This window comes from Cydia fagiglandana, chromosome 4 (genome assembly GCF_963556715.1).
Source record: "Cydia fagiglandana chromosome 4, ilCydFagi1.1, whole genome shotgun sequence".
In the NCBI taxonomy this organism is placed as follows: Eukaryota; Metazoa; Arthropoda; class Insecta; order Lepidoptera; family Tortricidae; genus Cydia; species Cydia fagiglandana.
Window position 1 is genome coordinate 14,145,595 of NC_085935.1, and position 16,513 is coordinate 14,162,107.

Consider the following 16,513-nt stretch of genomic DNA (forward strand, 5'->3'; position numbering starts at 1 on the left):
AGTGCTGTGTACCCGATTATAACAGAGAGAGCTCTAAAAATGTTGGTAGCGTTTGCTACTACATACAGGTGTTCGCACGCACTCTGTTCTCAACGTTGGTTTTCTTAAGTGAAACAAAGCATAATATTCCAAAACTTGATAATGCGAAGCAGTGCCAACCTTCGCATTAATAATATTAGTAGTAATATGTAAGAATGATAGATAGACATTAGCCCCCTTATTCATAAACCTTTACTTGACAAGCCGATAATAATCGTTTGTCCCTTTCCGACGTATTGGTACGATGGAAAGGGACAAACGATTATTATCGGCTTGTCAACTTTAGTAGACGTTTATAAAATAAATAAGGGGCTTAGAGTTTCTTTGTTGTAGCATAAACGATTGGCATCTTGGCTAGGCCCCTTGTAGTAACATAAATTATAACACGTAATAAAATGTATGTAGCAAGTATAGAAGGCATTTGCGTAGTATGGTGCGAGGAAAAATGGGCTATTGTAGCAAATAATAGTGTAGGTGTAGGAATTGTAAGATGCACTTCAGTAGTACGGCCCGCGTTGTATGATTTGCAAATATAATATGTGTGGTGACATCGCTGTTCGTCAATGGTTCATAAAGCGGAGTCTGTATGTGGTAGTCTGTAATGCCGACACGTCTAACCAGGCGTGCTAACATTTCTGCGATACTCACCACGGATTACATAGGTTCGAATAGACGGAAGTAATCAACGTTATAAAAGTAAATAAGACCATGTCGCACCGCGGTCATTCCTAATTATTCTGGCTTAGAAAAGTTGAACGTATCGAAATCAGTTACGTATGTAGCCATGCATACTAAGTGAAATCTTGAGTATACTTGACCGATCCACTTTTTGAATGAAATAAATTGTGCACAGATAGCCAAGTTAGTATCTTAGCATTTAATTTAAACACATAATAAAACTGACCTTTTAATGACCTGCTGACATTTTGTTTAAAACTGTTATTTGCAACCCAAATAAAAGGCTTGAGAGGGCGGCGTACTGGAGATAAGTTAGGACTTAAATTTATGAAGCACGCTAAGCGAACGAGGTATTCAAAATTATCTAAGCACAACTATGTTATTAATGTTATTATGGAAGCAAGAGCGAGCTTGAAGTGCTGGTAATTACAACCCCTTCAACCGCGTAGCTACTTCTGTTCTTGACTGTACAGTGAAATGTTATCTACATGTAGGTGCCGCGTTCATTAATTGTATAAATTTAACATATCTGAATGCCGAAGTTATAATTTTCAAACTCTTATTGAAATTCACATTCATGCGTAACATTGTTGATTCAATAAATCAAACCCCACGCTTAAACAATAACTCACTGAGTTAGGCATTTGATTGGTTTTTAATTCGTTTTGCACAAATAATAGGACCGTTCTGAATTGTTAGTTTTGTAGTTATTAATAATAAGCCGTTAAAATTTTGAAATATGAGGTTGTAGGCTATATTAAGCGAGATACGTATATCGTACCAATAAGACATATGGCTAGTAGCCCTGTGACCTTTAGATCGCGCAGGTCTGCCAACCCCCATGGCACTCAAATTATAGAACCTACTCACAAATCAACAATCGGAACCGGAAATGTAACCTGTTAAGTAGAACAGCCGGACAGCCTGACAATTTCACCCTAAATGAAACGGAGGCGATTCGCTCGCGCTTTGTGCTCGCTCGGTCAATAATATTATAACAATTAGTTTTAAGATTGTTTTTATGAATGATGTAAATTGTTTTATATTTTATTACGCGGCCATTGCAACGAATCGTCTGTCTTAACCGTTACAGGCAAATTATTGCTGATGTCATAAATATCATCATCATCATCATATCAGCCAGAGGACGTCCACTGCTGGACATAGGCCTCCCCCAAAGTGTGCCACAATGACCGGTCTTGCGCCACCCGCATCCAGCGGACTCCCGCGACCTTCACCAGGTCATCAGTCCACCTTGTGAATATCATGGTGATGGAAATTGATCTTAATATTTTAGGTAAACGACATAAAATTTGCTTGTTAAATGAAATACCACAACACAAAAATCAAATTTAAGTTTCAGTTTGACGTAGGCGTAGTACTCGTAGGCGGTTAGCACTAAACTAATATGAATTATACATTTTCGTATCCAATACCTGTTAATATGTCCCTTTATAAGTTTATATGGAACGAGCCAGTTACAGTAATTAATCCGTCCTAAGGTTTAATGTGGTTCGGTGCGCGCCCTTGGGAAAAACTTTATCGGCATAAGCGGATTTGAACAAATGATAAGCTTGCAGATTAACGACACTGAAGGTACCTATAGTTACATAATATACGTACCTATTATCTTATAAATGAGCAAAACAGTGTAAACCAGCACAAAAAAGTTAACCCTTTTAGCATGTTTCACGGTTCTTTTTAAGGTTTTTCTGGTTCCTATGATACAAGTATCTATGATATGCGAGCTACTGTGATATGGCTTGATGAGGTAACACTTAATTGATGATTAGAAGAAATTTTACCATCGTAACTTATTCGATGTACAGCTTCCGTATTATTTATAGTCGCACGCTCTTACCGCTAGGCTACCATAGCAAGTAACAGCGCTTAATAATGCATTTTTATGGTTCCGTACCCAAAGGGTAAAACGGGACCCTATTACTAAGACTTCGCTGTCCGTCCGTCCGTCCGTCTGTCCGTCTGTCTGTCACCAGGCTGTAACTCACGAACCGTGATAGCTAGACTGTTGAAATTTTCACAGATGATGTATTTCTGTTGCCGCTATAACAACAAATACTAAAAACAGAATAAAATAAAGATTTAAGTGGGGCTCCCATACAGCAAACGTGATTTTTGACCAAAGTTAAGCAACGTCGGGCGTGGTCAGTACTTGGATGGGTGACCGTTTTCTTTTTGCATTTTTTTCCTTTTTTTTTTGCTTTATGGTATGGAACCCTTCGTGCGCGAGTCCGACTCGCACTTGCCCGGTTTTTTATTTTCAGACGACAAAAAGTACAGTTTAGCTTCAATTTAACCTCCGGTTATTTTAAAGTTTACGAAGCATGGGTAATTAACTAAACGCGCGAAGTGTTTGAGAAGCAAGATTTATTTTTGAATTGAATAAAGTTGGATGAAAGTGTTGAAGGACTGTTGGCAGTTAAACGACTTCTATGCAGATTACACGAACGAAATTCACGAATTCTATATTAAAATCCTAATAATTCCTATAGTTCGTTTTTTTAGCATTAGAAATAAGGTAAACAATCTTGATGTGTCTTTTAATTGAAAAACACATTTTAAAAATAAGTTACGGCAAATATGTAACAATTATACGAATCTAATACGATCATTTATATTCTTCTGCTTTCATAAGTAATAGTTTTTGATTTTTAATAAGCGTTTTTCAATTAAAAGATATTTCAAGATCGCTTACCTTCTTGCAAATTCTTTCTAATGCTAAAAAAAACGAACTATATGTGGACGTGGCCATGTAGTAGGTATAGCGACGAATTAGAAAATATTTGCATGATTGCAAGCTGTCAAAATCAATACGTAATTGCGCCTCTGTATGTACATATGGACATATGACAGGATTGAATGTCATCGTACGTCTGCTTGTCAACTAGGGCACGTATGTAGCGAACGCGCGCCAATTAGGGCGCAGGCTATGATGCATGTTGATTTCCAAATAACGATATAAAACGAAAAGTATACCTATCTTGTCGATGTTATGGTTAAATGTAAGAAAAACTAGGATACTCTGGGTATAAAATGTTTAAATTACCTATATGTATTAAATTTAAATTGTTTGTGTGTAATTACGTGATTGAGGTCTGTCTGACCGTCGACCATTAGCGAGCTGCGATGAGCAAGTTTTTATGACAGTTAAAAAAAAGTCCTCATTGACAGAGTGGACAGTCGGCGCTCTACGATTAAAATAAGTACCCATATGCCTCACCACAAACGAGCGCGTGGGTCATTTCCAGATGGGCTTATGTCACGTGGTGCAAATGTTCGTTTTTCGAAGCATTATAATCATTTTACTATCCGAACGCTATAGAAGAGAATTATGGATTTATCCACGTGATAAAATAAGTGTCACTTTTTAACACCACGCGACAGACACTGACATTACAACAAATATGACCATCATATTCGTACTGACCTGCATACTCACAGAGCGAGCTTTAGGAACGTCCTGACGACGCCCAGATAACACTTACTCACTGATACATGCAGCGAAGTCTTCCGCCGCCTTTTAAATTTGCTCCAGCCGCGGCAAAAGCGCGGAAAACCGAAAATTCATCTTCGAACGCGCAGTCTAGGTGACTGAATGCCACATGGTGCAAAAATCGATATTATTAAGCTTAACAACATACTTGATTTTTTGACATCTTAACCTAAAACTAACCTGTAAACTCGGATGCACAGCAAGCTGTAATAACGTCCTGACGACGCCCAGGTGTCCCTTATTCACTGCTATATGTAGCGGAGTCTGCCGCCGCCTATTCCTCGCGTTTAAATCCGCGCCAGCAGCGGCAAGGGCCCGAAGAGCCGAGGGTTCGTCTCCGAACGCGGCATGATGAGCCGCGCGGTCGCCGTCGCGGTCCTCCGCGTCCGCGTCCGCGCCCGCCTCGACCAGCGCGCGGATCACTTCCAGGTGGCCGTTTTGAGCTGCCGCCTGACAAACAAAATGACCATGTTATTCAAAATATGGTTATTCGTGTAACTGGAAGGTGGAAAATGTAGATGCAATTTTTCGCAAGGGGCGGGAAACTGGAGTGAAAGATTTAGTTCTTGCGTAGGTGCTTTTATAGTGATACAGATGGCTGGCCTACTACTACTACAATACCTAGACACGGAACAGACAATACGGTCTACAATTCCTTTGAAATAAAATTAACCCCTTCTGCGCAGAAATTACCAATTGCCATTTGCACAAAAAATATTGTAAGTATGCAGTCAAAAACTTTGCTATGTACGTTGCATATACTTACAAAATGAGTCTGCAATGCATAACAACAATGCACTTTAGAGTTCCAAGCACTTAGGTTACAGATCTTCGCATCAGCTGGATCGTACCCTTGTTATGGTAGTATTGATAGATCCTAGTAGTTTATGAAATAGACAAACAAAAATTTTCAACCACATATAATTTCGGAAACACACAACTTTGTGGTACAGAGATAATTTAATGGCTGAATTTGTAGTGCAAGCCCGCTACTACAAGTGTTGTTACGAAGTTACCAGCGGAAAAATAAAGAACTTGCACAAAATTACCGCTTTACAGCTTAGCATCTCGTAAACGCTACATAGTAGCATAACAGAGTTTAGGACATTGTCACCGGCGTTTTATATCAGCGACACGAGCGAGGAACTTGTTGAGTAACATACTATAAAATCCTGATTACCCTTGTAAACCACGTATTGGTCTCGCAATATAGACTAGAATGTAACGAATAACTAATGATTGGAATTGCACGCATAAGTATAAATAATAAGGGATTATAATTTTAAATCAAGGTGTTGTAGCGTAGGTTCAGTGAGCAGAGATATTAAAAAATCGTACTGCTTTTTTAGATCACACTACGGTTTCCAAAATATACGGTCTCCTGGGTCACTCTTAAAATACTAATTATTTCATATTTAAATGAACCAAACTTATTTTTTGGCCTTTCCATAATGGGACATCTACTAAGCACTTTTGTAGAACATGTTACAGCAGCTATTCTAAGGAACTATGCTACTATTGTCACCTGGCCCCTACTTCACCAAGCCGATATTTGTCAGTGACATATGTCGAATGACAATTGTCAAGTGACAGGTGACAAGTGACAATTTCGTAAACTGTTTTTGTATAGAAGTGCTTACAAACTTGACAGGCATTTAGTCACAATTGTCCATCTTTCATTTAATGACAATGATTTGGTGAAACAAGAGTAGTTTTTATAATAAGTCGACATATTTGTCAATTTGTCGGTAATTCTTGACATGAGATCGGAGCTGTGTCAGGCTTGGGTGATAATTGTAGTGTTTTCGTTGTTAGCAAACCCATATTGGCAAACGTTGGCAAAACTGTGTACCCTAAATTCGCCTTTAGGGTACAAATAAAAATCGCATTAAATCGCTTTTAAATTCTTCTTAACAAGCATGAAATCATAATTACACTATAAATAGTAATTGTTGCCTATGAAGGCGTTTAGTAACATTTAGGATTTGGATTGGAGTGTTTTGGTTAGTTACAAAAAGAAACTCCGCGAAAGCAAGAGGTGATATTCTTATACAAGGGAATATATAAAGTAGGTACGAACAGATTTCTACATTGACGTCACTGACTTTGCATTTGCAGAAAAAATAACTTAAAAGTAACAAAAAAATAATGTTTTCACGCCTTGTCAACAAATTATGTAGGTATACGCTGCATTAGATGGGGTTGGGATCTCAATCAATATCATGTTAGTGATGACAACACGGCACATTGAAAGCAATTAACAATCTCTTGTCAAGAATTAACAAATATGTCGACTAGTAAAAATTACATTTAATTATATGTTTCACAAAATAAATGTCATTAAATTTAAGATGTCCATCCAATTGTACCAAAATAGCTGTCAAGTTTATATGAAATTCTATACAAAACAATTTACGAAATTGTCACCTGTCACCTGTCACTTGACAATTGTCACTCGACATATGTCACTGACAAATGTCGGCGTGGTGAAACCGAGGTCTGTAATTTTTTGACAATATCGTACCTGTCGTACTTGGTGAAATAGGGGCCTGGCTGATGGGACAGAATAACAACAAGAAATAACTATTTCAATATATATTGTAGCATAGTTAGTACTAAAATAAAATATACCAAAATTGCCACGTGATAAAACGTTTTATTTACAATTTAAAAGGATAAACACCTTGCCTTGATAGTTTAAAAAAAAAGGTAACTGCCACCGAAATCAGCTAAGCAACAATATAGGTAATTTTTAATAAGCACCGTGCCACCGAAATCAACTAAGTAACAATATAGGTAATTTTTAAAAAGCAACGTGCCACCGAAATCAGCTAAGTAATAATATAGGTAATTTTTAATAAGCACCGTGCCACCGAAATCAATTAAGTAACAATATAAGCACTGTCACCGAAATCTACCTTATAAACTAATAAAAAAACTTCCTAGCAGGCTATGTGTTCCCTACTGGTACCAGACAGGAACAGAGGCTACGGGCAATAATTTAATCTAGAGAAATATACAAAGTGAGTCGTCGAATGGTTTAGCAGGAACAGGCTCAGGTCTCTGGTGTACTGCTCACGCTCAGACTGATGTCGAGAATAATAGGCTTAGACCTATGGTGCACAGTCCACACACAGGCTGGAATTGTTGGCTCGGGTTGAAATAGTAGAATGAACTATGCGCGGTAACATAGCATGTGCCTTGGTCCGTGTCCACAAACGCAATTGTAAAAATATTCCCCGAATAAGAAAACTGCGAACGAAGAGAAGAGCCACGCTAAAGTAAAGATATGAAAACAAATAAGATAATAAAATAAAAGATGCGAACGGACTTACCCGCGACAAAAAGCGGTTTTCCCAATTACTAAAGCGATACTTAGTGGCCGTTTAAAACTTTTGCCATCGATATAAGCCAAATTAATTCTATTTCATGGAAAGCTTTTGAAATTATGCATAAAATATCCTCTTACCAACCTCTTATCAACTGATCGACCCAATTAACAAAAGATAAAAAATTCGACTTTCGTTCCCATACAAAAATACCGGTATCCGATCCCTGGTTGGTGGTCACACTGTGGCGGCCTCGTCCGTGCCCACGTGTGTCCCACGTACACCACCCACCTGCAGCGCGGTGTGTCCGCCGAACACGCCGTTGACGTCGGCGGGCGTGTCGGCGCGCGCCAGGATGTCGGCGCAGCGCGCGGCGTCGCCGTTAGTGGCCGCCTTCACCAGCTCCTCGCTCGTGTCGCCCGTCACGTGCGTCTCGAACAGCTTCTTCAGGAGCGCCGACAGGCGCTCGCCTAAGTTATGCACAATCATTTCATTACAATACATCATCACCGAGTCATATCTAAAACATACATTGCATTTTGCACGAAAACGCGTTGTTAAAATGGCTGTAAAATTGTTTAGTTCAGCCCCGTCTCCATATCGCGCGGCAAATTATCGAACATTGGCTCGAACGGCAGCTGCGCGCAATGGATACCGGGCTTCCGCGCGAGCCAACTCGATCATTGGCGCGCTCGAACGCGCCGCGCGACGAGCCATACATTGTCGGTTTTTCGACGCGCAGCAAAGGAATGTTCGCGCGCAGTTGGGACGGATGTGTATATATTTCAGTTGACTCGCGCGGCCGCATACATCGATAATGAAAAGTGTCGTACTTTAATTAAATTATACGGCGCTGAACAGTTTCTATGGAAAAGTAAATGTAGTGAGTATCGCAACAGATCACTTTTCTATTTGACTATACTTCGTTCCGAAAAATTTATTTTTGTGATATAATGTGGTCGATCGTCGGATCGCATGCCGCGCGCGGCTGCCACGCTATAGTTCAAGACGGCGCCTAAATTGGCTCGCGAGCCAAAATACAGGTTTGCCGCGGTCGAACAATGCTCACGCGGCCGCTGCGCGATATCGAGACGCGGCTTAAGGGTGGTATTCCACCTGTTCAATATTTGATCAAATTTTTATTTGCGCCTCACATTTTGCTTAATGATGAGAGACTGAGACGCAATGCACATTTGATCAATATTGGACAGGTGGAATGCCACCCTTAGTAGTCTCTAGAAATCTCGATTCTCTGCAAACTTCAAACAAATTACAATAAACTCCGGCTTTGACTTTCAGTTAGGCCTCGATTGTCTTCAAAGACTACCAAGATTAGATGCGTCTTATTTTAAGAACATAATATAAATTCCAGCATAACTGCATATGTAATTTGGTTTTCAACTAACAGTACGCAAAATATGCGCTAGTCGTCGAGCTGCTAAAATCTGCCAGAAACACAATACTACAGTCAAACTAAACTTACCTGAAGAGTTTTCCGGAATGGTACCGATTGAGGAGACTTTGGTGACAGCGTTGGGGTTGTAGGTCCACGACGTATTGCACACTTCCACTTTCAGATCGTTGTCGTGGTAAATCTGCTGCACGCGACCTATTTTTCCGAGAGTCTGTAACAAATATGAAGTTTAATCATTGAAAAAAGTTTGCTGATAACTTGAACAGTAACAGCAAAATTAGATATTATTAATTGTCAACTACGGAGAAAATAAAAGTTTGGCAATTGTTTTCGTGTCACCCCGATAAGTCATCTTGCTGATAAGTTTGACTCCGTACTCTGCATGGATACACCTTGACGTGGTGCATCTGCCCAATGAGGGTTTCCGCGATCGGGTTTTTCACTAGATTGCAGCACCGTGGCGAGAGGTCTAGCTGCCATAATCCCACCAATCATGTTTAACCATGTTTTTTTTTATTGGTGGATTTTGACAGCAGCTGTCAAAAAGACCTCTCGTCACGGTGCTGCCATCTAGTGGAAATCTCGATCGCGGAAACCCTGATTAACGTCTTTAGCCATGTTTGAAGTGGGTTACAGTTGTAATGGTTCACTAACCGGAGCCATGGCCTCGGCCCACTCGCCGTGCCCGCGCTGCAGCGCTTTGACCCGCTCCTGGTCGGCGCACACCTGCACGAGGTCGCCGACCGCGAAGCCACTGGAGGCTGCACCGCTGCCCGATGCTGACGCGCTCATGTTCCCGCTGCATACCTGTAACGACACTGAATAATTTACGGCTGGTACTCCATGGATGCCGAAGCATATAACGGTTACTTCTTTACCATTTTGGTACAGAACCCTAAACTAAAACCACACTCTTGTGACCTACGGTGCTTGTTTGCCTATATAGATGCCGAGGGATGCAGAGTTACTGCGCCGGCTCAAGTTAAATTCATTGATTGGTGTGTGTTCTTCGATGCCTTCAAACAGAGCTGGTATATTGATTTTAACCAACACGATTTATACTCGTACTTTTATAACGAACACGAGAGTTAATCGCGTAAAACTTACGTTTATTTATAGCCTGGCGTTTCGAACGTGACGTTACGTTCGTGGTCAGAGGCAGACTGGCGAGGAATTGTATCAACATCTTCTTGCTGCGCGGGTTTTGCGAACTACCCGCACTTGATCTTGATTATTCACTTGTACGCTAGGCTTGTCACTTTGCCTACACACAACACTCACGACATCCGATGGTGACTGTGGTTCCGAAACACTCGAACATGTCCGTCCAACAACGACCAATCTGACTATACCTCAGTTAAGACAGCGGGGTTGAACGTCCACCTGTTGCCGCTGGGATACGTGACGACGATATCATGGTCCTCGTCGATACCGAGACCGTGCCAGTGGTCCCGAGACACTCGAACATGCCGTCCGTCCAACAACAACCAATGCAACTATACCTTAGTTAAGACAGCGGGGTTGAACGTCCACCGGTTGCCGCTGGGATATGTGACGACGATATCATGGTCCTCGTCGATACCGACGACGGTGCCAGTGGTCCCGAGGCACTCGAACATGCCGTCCGACCAACAACAACCAATGTAAATATACCTTAGTTAAGACAGCGGGGTTGAGCGTCCACCGGTTGCCGCTGGGATACGTGACGACAATATCATGGTCCTCGTCGATGCCGACGACGGTGCCAGTGGTCCCGAGACACTCGAACATGCCGTCCGACCAACAACAACCAATGTAACTATACCTTAGTTAAGACAGTGGGGTTGAAAGTCCACCGGTTCCCGCTCGGATACGTGACGACTATATCATGGTCCTCGTCGATACCGATAACGGTGCCAGTGATCCCGAGACACTCGAACATGCCGTCCGTCCAACAACAACCAATGTAACTATACCTTAGTTAAGACAGCGGGGTTGAACGTCCACCGGTTCCCGCTCGGATACGTGACGACGATATCATGGTCCTCGTCGATACCGACAACGGTGCCAGTGGTCCCGAGACACTCGAACATGCCGTCCGACCAACAACAACCAATGTAACTATACCTTACGTTAAGACAGCGGGGTTGAACGTCCACCGGGTCCCGCTGGGATATGTGACGACGATATCATGGTCCTCGTCGATACCAACAACGGTGCCTGTGGTCCCGAGACACTCGAACATGCCGTCCGACCAACAACAACCAATGTAACTATACCTTAGTTAAGACAGCGGGGTTGAACGTCCACCGGTTCCCGCTCGGATACGTGACGACGATATCATGGTCCTCGTCGATACCGACAACGGTGCCAGTGGTCCCGAGACACTCGAACATGCCGTCCGTCCAACAACAACCAATGTAACTATACCTTACGTTAAGACAGCGGGGTTGAACGTCCACCGGGTCCCGCTGCGATACGTGACGACGATATCATGGTCCTCGTCGATACCAACAACGGTGCCTGTGGTCCCGAGACACTCGAACATGCCGTCCGACCAACAACAACCAATGTAACTATACCTTACGTTAAGACAGCGGGGTTGAACGTCCACCGGGTCCCGCTGGGATACGTGACGACGATATCATGGTCCTCGTCGATACCGACAACGGTGCCAGTGGTCCCGAGACACTCGAACATGCCGTCCGACCAACAACAACCAATGTAACTATACCTTACGTTAAGACAGCGGGGTTGAACGTCCACCGGGTCCCGCTGGGATACGTGACGACGATATCATGGTCCTCGTCGATACCAACAACGGTGCCTGTGGTCCCGAGACACTCGAACATGCCGTCCGTCCAACAACCACAAATTTGACTATACCTTAAGTAGTTAGGACAGCGGGGTTGAACGTCCACCGGTTGCCGCTGGGATACGTGACGACAATATCATGGTCCTCGTCGATGCCGACGACGGTGCCAGTGGTCCCGAGACACTCGAACATGCCGTCCGTCCAACAACCACAAATTTGACTATACCTTAGTTAGGACAGCGGGGTTGAACGTCCACCGGTTCCCGCTGGGATACGTGACGACAATATCATGGTCCTCGTCGATGCCGACGACGGTGCCAGTGGTCCCGAGACACTCCAACATGCCATCCGTCCAACAACCACAAATTTGACTATACCTTAGTTAGGACAGCGGGGTTGAACGTCCACCGGTTCCCGCTGGGATACGTGACGACTATATCATGGTCCTCGTCGATGCCGACGACGGTGCCAGTGGTCCCGAGACACTCGAACATGCCGTCCGTCCAACAACCACAAATTTGACTATACCTTAGTTAGGACAGCGGGGTTGAACGTCCACCGGTTGCCGCTGGGATACGTGACGACAATATCATGGTCCTCGTCGATGCCGCCGACGGTGCCAGTGGTCCCGAGACACTCGAACATACCGTCCGTCCAACAACAACCAATGTAACTATACCTTAGTTAAGACAGCAGGGTTGAATGTCCACCGGTTGCCGCTGGGATACGTAACGACGATATCATGGTCCTCGTCGATACCGACGACGGTGCCAGTGGTCCCGAGACACTCGAACATGCCGTCCGTCCCACAACCACCAATTTGACTATACCTTAGTTAAGACAGCGGGGTTGAACGTCCACCGGTTCCCGCTGGGATACGTGACGACAATATCATGGTCCTCGTCGATGCCGACGACGGTGCCAGTGGTCCCGAGACACTCGAACATGCCATCCGTCCAGCCGCCGTGCCCGATTTGCAGCGACTGCACGATCTCGAGATCCAGGTCGACGTTGACCTGAAATTAAAAGAACAAATACGATTCCACTTAGAATACTTGTAAATAAGACATTGATGAATCAAGACGGTTTGTTTACAGTTTGTGCCAGTGGCGCTCAGTACGCAGAGTTCTGCGTTTTGCGATATTCGTACGATGCAATAATTTATTCATACCATACAATTGAATTTATTTGAATTCAATAACTATGACCTACATTTGTCGTATATTTGCAATCTGTATCTAGCTACAATTAAGTATTTAAGAATACTCAGTTTTGTGTTACAACAGTGATGCAATGCTAATTATAGTGATAGCGCCAGTGTATATGAGTAGATCTCTATCTAATATTTTCACATTTTCAAATATTTATTTACATCTTTTAACAAAATCTATACTGTCATTTAGCTAAATGAATTGCGTTGGGTTAACCTATAAACTTCGCTTACAAGATGAGATTACGACTCTTTATTAATAAAAGTTTACTAATACATTGAAATAGTTTATTAATACATTGAACAATGTGAATACTTATCTAAAAAGTTTTTTCTTACCTGATCACCAACTTGCAGCCCATGAGGGCCCGTGCGGCCAGGGCCTAGCTCTCCCAATAGCGGGAGATGTTCTTTGTATACGTTTTGACCTTTTACGTCGTTCATAACCTGGAAACAAAACATGGAACACTTGATTTTTAAAATTTCACTATATTTCACCAAATAAGACTGAAATACAACTAATTTACAACTTTGTCTTTTGGACTATTCCACGAAATTGTAAGCTGTTGGCCCATACAAAGGCGAATTTTCTGAAGAGAAGTTTTTTATTTCAGTCACAATGGACATGAAAAATAATAACCGACTTGAACAGTTGAAAAAATGTAGGTAATATACGAAATAAAATACATTTGAATGTACTGGACAGCTCATGGAATGCCCCTTTTAGTTACTGAACTACTTAACTCTTATAGTATACACGGTGTAACATGACGAAACCGAATAATTTCAACAGCGTATTCCTGATCATATTTAGAGACAAAAATGTCCTATAAACTTTTTTGAAATTCGCCTAGTTTCAGAGTTAATACCAATAAAAAAAAACATGTTTTTATTGTTACATAGTGCAAAACACCTTTTTGATGGCGATGTTCCTGCTATGGGGCGTAGTCTAAATATCCTTATTGATAAATGTCAGAAAGTGATAAGTAACACTTTGCAAAAAAAAGGTTTTACGAAAAAAAATGTAAAAATCAATTTTAAGTGACAAGTTTACCAATAAAACTTATGTTGTATGTACAAGTACATTCAAAAAATTGAAAAAAATTAAAAACAAAAAAAAAAATTTTTTTTTTTAGCAAAATTGACTAAACTCATATTACATTTTTAGGGTTCCGTACCCAAAGGGTAAAACGGGACCCTATTACTAAGACTTCGCTGTCCGTCCGTCCGTCCGTCTGTCACCAGGCTGTATCTCACGAACCGTGATAGCTAGACAGTTGAAATTTTCACAGATGATGTATTTCTGCTGCCGCTATAACAACAAATACTAAAAACAGAATAAAATAAAGATTTAAATGGGGCTCCCATACAACAAACGTGATTTTTGACCAAAGTTAAGCAACGTCGGGAGGGGTCAGTACTTGGATGGGTGACCGTTTTCTTTTTGCTTTTTTTTTGTTTTTTTTTTGCATTATGGTACGGAACCCTTCGTGCGCGAGTCCGACTCGCACTTGCCCGGTTTTTTTTTCTTCTTTTGAGCTCAGAAATGTGTGGTTAAAATTATTCGGTTTTCTCATGCTACACCGTGTATACTATTAATAAGAGTTAATAATATTATTACCTTGAGATCAGCCATTCCCTCAAATCCTACTCTGTAAAGGTTCTTAGCTCCATTGTCCCAGACCACATAAGCAGCTGACCGCGGACTGGCCGCAGACCAGTCTTGGATCTCATTCACTTTCCCTCTTCTGCCATTTCCGCCATCTTGGTCTTCCCATTGCCAGTCAACCTTTAAACATTGTAATAGAATATAAAGAAAACAGTAACAATAACTGAATCTCGATTTTTTGCCAAAACCGGAAGGTTGGGTTTTGACTTCATAAGACATAAATTATTATTATTATTATATTATTATATTACTAGCAGCTGAGAGCTGATGCGTGTATATCACTGCACTTGTTTTTTTTTTTAACGATTAATGTAATTACTCATTATTCATATCAAATTTCATATAAAAGAGTTTTCAAATAATGTTAAAAATTACCTCATATCAATCAAAGATTCTATGTTTATAAGATGAAACTTCACCACCTCTATTATTCCAAAAGAAATCATTATTTTTCTAAGGAATGACATAAGCAGAACTAGACCCAGTAGTGGAGAAATTTGAGGAAGCCTTATCCGCCAGAGACCCAAAAGCAATTGTTTTGTTTTTGAAATTGGAACCCTTAGTTACACAATTAAAGTTCAAAATAGATTTTGGAATATGTACAAAAAATTGTATGCAGGAAATCTAAATTGGATCAGTAGGTTTCAAAAATAATATAAGAAAGTTACACATACCCCTCTCACAACCCTAGCTCCTGGGAATATTCCCCTAACAGCTTGTTTCTTGCTCTTGCGGCGCGGCTCCACCAGGCAGCGTTGAGCTCCTGGGGCACTGATGCGGTAGAATCTGTGGCGTAAATGATGCTTGTCCCCATGGTAGCACACAGAGCACAAGTCGTAGTTACTGCATTCAGCACACTTCCAGCGAATTCCTAATGAACCAAAGAATATTTGGTATTTTATTATTATAAATAATCCTGATATTATTAATTTAATAAATGGCTTTCTGGTATCAATCTAATTAATCATAGATATCAAAATTATGTATATTTCTATAAAAAGTACAATAATCTTCTGAATATTTAAATTTTGACAAAAACTTTTAACCAATTAAAATAAATGTATTATAATATTTCTAGGTCTAAATGGCAAAGACCAATAAGGCTCACAATATCTCATAGAGTCTTAGCATAGATGTGAATAGTTAAATTGAGCAAGAATATATTACCAAATATAGGTTGTTGCCGGCATGTATCACACATAGTTCCTTCATGTTTAACACCAGTGGGAGCACTGTCCAGGATTCTTAAGTCGTAAGCTCCAGAGCATCTGTAATTCGCAGCAGTTCCATTGTCCCACACAACCACTACCTCTTCTGGTGATTCAAAGTTTCTCACGGTACCTACATGCCCCTCCCCTCCGTCCTGGAAGTAGTTTGTAAACAAGTTATAAAAGGCATTTTATATCTTAGATATTATGTTTGTACTTCGCGAGTATGTTAATAAATGTAACGTTAAAAAAGAATGAAGCTTCAAAATAACGAGTTTAAATACATATCAACCGCAATCTTTACAATAATGAATATCTACGAATACATTTCGGAATGCATCGTAACAAGATAACTTTCATCGCTTGTAACTAGTGTTTTACATATACATACATACTTAAATGAGGCGGCATTAAGGTAAATTGTAAGTATAATAGATCTGAAGTATTAAAGAGCTAAGCTCATGTTATATATCAAAATAATAGTCAACTATAAACATCTATGCAGCACCTGTTTGCCCCACTTCCAATCTGGCCCCCGTATAACACGAGCTCCTACGCCTTCCATCATGAATCTAGTCGCTCTAGAAGATGTTGAAGAACCTGGAACACTAGGCTCCATTATGATGTTTAACCTTCCTGCTAAAATTTAAGAGTAAAA

General features: G+C 41.2%; 1 protein-coding gene across 1 annotated transcript in view; it reads right to left on the reverse strand.

Moving 5' to 3' along the window:
• Positions 1 to 16,513, reverse strand: part of LOC134663783 (E3 ubiquitin-protein ligase MIB1) — a 255,207-nt gene extending 238,694 nt beyond the window's left edge. The window contains 10 exon segments of the mRNA XM_063520271.1: positions 4,412 to 4,681; positions 7,852 to 8,030; positions 9,044 to 9,185; positions 9,629 to 9,773; positions 12,585 to 12,784; positions 13,318 to 13,425; positions 14,600 to 14,767; positions 15,322 to 15,518; positions 15,815 to 16,010; positions 16,364 to 16,513. Of these exon segments, the coding sequence (XP_063376341.1) occupies positions 4,412 to 4,681; positions 7,852 to 8,030; positions 9,044 to 9,185; positions 9,629 to 9,773; positions 12,585 to 12,784; positions 13,318 to 13,425; positions 14,600 to 14,767; positions 15,322 to 15,518; positions 15,815 to 16,010; positions 16,364 to 16,474 (1,716 nt within the window). The 5' untranslated portion in view covers positions 16,475 to 16,513.